General features: G+C 35.7%; 1 protein-coding gene across 1 annotated transcript; it reads right to left on the bottom strand.

Moving 5' to 3' along the window:
- Nucleotides 1-862: 862 nt before the first annotated feature.
- On the bottom strand, nucleotides 863-2,231 carry LOC122271272 (uncharacterized). Its single transcript, XM_071186625.1, is given in 4 exon segments — nucleotides 863-1,118; nucleotides 1,398-1,555; nucleotides 1,558-1,630; nucleotides 1,939-2,231. Coding segments are annotated over 4 exon segments (780 nt in total).
- Nucleotides 2,232-5,981: the final 3,750 nt, after the last annotated feature.

The following is a 5,981-nucleotide window of genomic DNA, read 5'->3' as shown; positions in this document are numbered from 1 at the left end:
CCCACCCATTTATATTAACTTTTTAGATACATTAAATTTCTATATAATTGTAATCCAGATATATGCATAAATTATTGATAATTAAAATTGTAATTAAATAAATAATTAAATTGTATTTATAGTTCAAACTTAAATGCTTTTATAATTTTTTCATTTATTTTTAACTTTTTCTAAAATTAATAATCCTGCACAGTTTTCCCTTTGCAGAGTTAAAATGAATTAGAATTGTGAAGTCTACTCTGCCAAACAAATAATGCTGCTTTTTAGTTTGTGAAAATTTGATCAAAAAAAAAAATAAGAATGTACTTTTTTATGTAATAGTATTGTTAAAGTGAAATCACTGAAGAATGCAATAAATTAGTATATGCAATTAAATGCTAGCAGAAATAATATTTAAGTGGTTTGAAAATATGAAATTGAATTGAATTGCACACTAATATAATACTATAACTAAATGCGTCAAGAAAGAGTTAATTCATGTAAAATGTAACTAATATATTTGAATATTTAAAATATGCACAACGAGATTATAAAAGCAACTTTCAGAGTCTTTTTACTTGAAGAAAATAAAAAAAGAAATTCAATCATGGACAGAACTTATATATAATAATTACCACATTCCAGAGCTCAAGAAAGGTGATGTTAGTTAAGTATTTTTGGCGCAAAAGCCATTTTTGGCCATACCGCATCAAGAACGGTGAATCTCATAAAATAGGAAATTAACCTACAGAAAGGAACAAATAAATGATTAAAGAAGACAACATAATATATCATTAAAAAAGTAACCAATAAAATTAAATATAAAAGGTTAAATCATAGTATAAAACTAATCAAAATATAAATTCACCTACAGTTTAAAATTTTAAGGTAATGTGCCACAGATATAATCTCTCTTGTGTTCTGCTGTAATCGGTTCCTCATCTTCATCCCTCTGCTTGTCAGGTTCATTTGGATCTTTTGCAGCCTCAACAAAATCTTCTTGCTTGATGCAGATGTTATGTAGCATGCAAGCACCTAAAATATATAAAGGCAAATATTCAATTCTTTCTACATTAAAGTACATTAATCTCCTAAACCATCCTTTCAGTTGACCAAATGCACGCTCAATGCAGGCACGGCTAGATGACAGCCTCTCATTGTAGTTTGTCTAGCGCCTACCAAGATGACCATCATTCTTGTAAGGTACCATCATGTTTACGCTGAGAGGATAAGCTGCATTCCCAATAAGATGAGTGTGATTTGGGAAAAAGGAAGGATTTCCCATCATCTGGTTGTAAACCTCAGAATTTCTGAATACCCTAGCATCGGGGACAGATCCTGGAAAGGAACAAGAAACATGAGTAAATCTAAGATTCACCGTACACACAGCTTGAAGAATGATACTGTGTTGGCTTTACCCGTTGATATATTTTTCAGGCTGTTCTCTAGGGGCTTTGACGGAAATGTGTGATCCATCAATAGCACCAACGATTCCAGGAAACCCACGAATGGCTTGAAATTGCGCCTCCGCAATGCTAGGGTCTGGCTAGGCAATCACACTTGGTGCAATCTCTTTTCTAAGATCCGAGATACTTTAAGCAGACATGGAGACAAAGATGACTTAGTTAAGTCAAAGCGATCAGCAACTGACCTAAAATAAAGTACGGCCATTTAAATTAAATAGTTATAACCCATTCAAAATATTTAAAAAATAATATATTACATTTTAAAATAAAAGCTATATTAATAGCACAATAAGAACTAAACTTATATCAGATATTTTATACTAAAAACGTCATGAGAGCAAGTGGAAAAACACAGTGTGCTCTAGTATATTTGAAAAAAAAATAAATACATTTCTTACATCAAGGGAGCGGAGAGTACTGCAATAATAAAAAAAGAGACAAAATAATGGAGAAAAAAAGGGCATTCAAAACTATTAATGAAATGTTAACTGACCGAAAACATTCTTGATTAGCCAACAACCAAATCACTGACAAAAGCATCTTCTCCTTTGATATGCATAGTCTACTAGGGATTAGATTTTCTTTCTGGTTTACCAAATTTAACAAGACCTCAAATGTCGATCGATTCATTCGAAAGTGAGATTTGAAATCTTTATCATTATACTTCCAGATAACAACCTCCACATAATTTTTAATACAGACACGTTTATTTTGTTTCCGTGTCTCCGATAATAACAATAGAGACGAAAAGTCATTCTCTTCATCAATATCATCATCCCCAAACATAATACACTCTATAACAAAAAAATCGACGCACCAAGAAGCAATGATCCGATTGCTTTGAAATTTCCTATGCATGAATGTTTTGAACAGATATGGCTGGAATGATGCCGACTGGGGACGTATAGTCTTTAGAGAGGAATACCGCCTCCAACTGTGTCCTGACGATCATCGAAGACTTGTTTGGAGACGCAAAGGGCAGAGGGGGAATCCTGCCTTCACTATTGTACGCCACACCGGCTCTCAACAAGGCATTGTTGTCTGGGGTGTCATTTCCTTTGACAACCGGACCCCTTTGGTCGTCATTAGAGGTACACTTACTGCACAGCGGTACGTCGACGACATCCTAAGACCTGTTTTGCTACCGTTCCTTTTGCAGCGCCTTGGGCTGGTTTTTCAGTAGGACAATGCCAGACACATACGTCACGTGTTGCTATGAACTGTCTGCAAGCTTGTCAAACTCTTCCTTGGCCTGCCAGATCACCAGATCTCTCTCCCATCGAGCATGTCTGTGATATGATGGGAAGGCGATTGCATCTGGCACGGAATGTTGATGACCTCGTTCGATAATTGGATCGAATTTGGCAGGAAATACCGCAAGAGACCATCCGGGAGCTTTATCGGTCTATGCCACGCCGTGTGGCAGCTTGTATCCAGGTTAGAGGCGGGTCAACACCTTATCGAACTTGTTACTGTAACTCTGCAATAAATTATTCAATCGTTCTGAAATATTAAACATTTACTATTCTGTACATTGTCTTCCTATCCGCCAATTTTCGTTTCAATCGGACAACTCCTTCTTGGTGCGTCGATTTTTTTGTTATAGAGTCTACTTGACAGCTCTCTTAAGTGAGGAAGCAAGAAATAATTTCAGTTGAGCTCTCTCCATCTTAACGAAAATCAAAACAAACGAGATCAAAACAACAACTTCACAGCACGAAAGCGAAACCAACAGTAACTGAAATGACCGCACCGATCGTTCCGGTGAGAACTGAGGTCACGTGACCAGTTCGCTTTCGTGTAACCAATGTCACCGGTGCGAATATTGGAACGAGACCAAGGGAGTCTCAAAACACAACGATCACGTTGTGAGCAAAATGGCGTCAAAACGCATCCGGAAGTATAGACAGTCAGGAGCCTGCAGAGCTCCCTAGTGTAGAAACACCATTCATTTTCGAGTAGTGCATGATCTACATTACCAGGTTATGTTCTATATTAAACGGGGACCCATTCGTGGTGTGTCTCGGCAACCACCGATTCTTTTCCAAATGAAAGGAAGTGATGAAAATCTACCCGGGTAAACCAGTTAGAAACATACTCATACTTAATTCCTAACTGATTCGCGTGGAGAGAGCACGCGTTTTCATTCTCTCTCATGCCAATCTGAATTGCCTTATTTTTACAATGTAAGCTTTTAATTATGTGAAATATCTATTTTATTGTACATTAAACTTCCTTTACTTTAAGCTTTTTTCCTTTATTTCCTAGATGAATAATTTGATTATTTTCTCTCATTCAATTTAGAAATATTGCATGCGTTACTTTTAATTTTAAAACACGCACGTGCCATACCATAGCACAAGATCTTGAAATAGTGATAAATTCTTTTGATTGAGGTATTACCTAATTATGATGCGATAAGAAAACTTAAATTTATTTTGATTCAATGTTATTAACCTTGATTTTAGTTAGACAATTCTTCATGTAGGGGGATTTATTTATTATAGTGGATTTAACCTATATAGTGATATACTATTCAATGAATATATACACTGAACCGTAAATCCTGAACTTCGATAAAAAATTTTTTTGGTACATATAAAATTCGATATTTGTCTTAAATTTCATTCACATACATAGATATATTTTATTTAAGATAAGAATTAAAATACTACTTTTTTGAAGAATTTTAATTTAACAATTTATTAAATTAAAATAAATAAGGATTAAATTATTTCTATCTATGAATGCAATTTGTAATAAAATTTTTTTACATGAATGTAACGTTAACTAAAGAAAGTTATAATATATTTTACGAAAGCAGCAATTACAACTTTTGTATTTTTAAAGATGCTGAATCTAATTTTATAGAAAGATCTTTGCTTTAATTAAAAAAAAGTTTATCTTAAGCAACTTAAGCTTTTAGATTTCATTGAGAACAAAGCCTCCACCTCTTTCTCATTAATCTCTCTATTAGTCTCCCAGGTTAGAAGAGATTAACGAGAAAGAGGTGGAGGCTTTGTTCTCAATCAAATCTAAAAAAGGCGTTCATTGAGTAGTTCGTCTTGACCCTAGTTCTTTCGGCAAAATTGTCAGAAAGGGTAGCGTCAGCCTCTGCTGGCACAAATCAAAGAAAGAATACCTCAGGCCCTTGTCAGGCCAGTCAAAGAATACCTCAGGCCCTTGCGCTGCTATAGATGCAATAGGCTCGGGCACTCAGCAAAGCATTGCCAGTACGAGGAAACACGCGCCAATTGCTGCTCGAGTGGGCACAGAAAGAGTGAATGCAAAGAAAAGAGTTCATGCATCAACTCCGTTGAGGCAAACTCGAAGTATTATTTAGGGCATAAAACCAACCACAGCGTCACGCATCAAGGCTGTCCTTCGAGCCAATGGGCAAAGACCATGATTCAGAAACGAACGATATACAGAACTTAAGTCACCCACTCCTGTTTTGTAAGGCATTGGGCATACTCCTGCGACTCATGCAATATCAATTTTTGAGCTTCGCTCAACATTTAATATCTTGAAATGCGTTTTAAATTGTTTTTAGAAATTTAATGTTTTTAATAAAGTATGGTTCTGGTGCAGGAGGCCTTGCGGGCCTTCTGGTCAGAGAGTGATTGGAGTTCCTGGTGGCCGCTCGACTGCTGTCGATCCAGGCTGGTGCCGAGACTCGACGTATCCGCTTCCACCCGGCCTCATCGCGCAATGTGTTTCCCTTCCTTGCCATCCGGCGCGACTTGTGGTGCTCCTTTTCGAGCGTGGCTTGGGGCCTTGTGCCTGAGAGTCCACCTTCTGCTTGGCCTCAAATACTTTGCGGGTTCTTTCGTAACGGCGAGGCATCAAATTTCTCTGCGTATGGGCATATTTGCCTGGGTAGCTTAAATACAACTCCTTATCTTTAGCAACTCAACAAAATATTAGTACAGTAAAATTTTTGCAATGATCTCTGAACTATTTTAATAAATTTTGCCTAATATTTTTTTCCTTATCATTATTTCAAGTCTTTCTTTTCCATAAAATATACATGTAATACATGATATCAATTGAAATTTTAGAAATAAGACAAAGTTCATTAATTTGTTCCAAAATGAAAGTTTCCCCAAATGAATAGTTCAAGCAGAACTATTTGCAATATAAATCTAAGGTTTTTTCTTTCATTAGTTACAGTTTAATTTACTAATGCTAGTTATCACAAGAAGATTGATCCAATTGTTTGAAAGATATGTCAAAGTTATTGTTTAAAAAAATCATTTTTTGAAGTATTTTGGTACATAATCACATAAAATTTTGACATTGCTTTTTGTCACATACGATTTGAAAAATTTTGAGCCATCCTTCTCTTCAGGCGAAAGTGTATTCAAAATTTTCAGCCTCACAATACCCTTCATAATATTAATGATCCATCCTCCCAAAATCTCTGAAAGAGAGCTTATCTTATGACTGTCAGACTATAAACCTTTGACACATACACTGGTGTGCAAAACTTAAGGAACAAGTGGTTTTTCGGCCACAGCTCCCCAACAAAGTATA

This window comes from Parasteatoda tepidariorum, chromosome 10 (assembly GCF_043381705.1).
Source record: "Parasteatoda tepidariorum isolate YZ-2023 chromosome 10, CAS_Ptep_4.0, whole genome shotgun sequence".
Taxonomy (NCBI): Eukaryota; Metazoa; Arthropoda; class Arachnida; order Araneae; family Theridiidae; genus Parasteatoda; species Parasteatoda tepidariorum.
The sequence above is the reverse complement of the archived record's forward strand: the minus strand, read 5'-3'. Positions and strand labels throughout refer to the sequence as shown.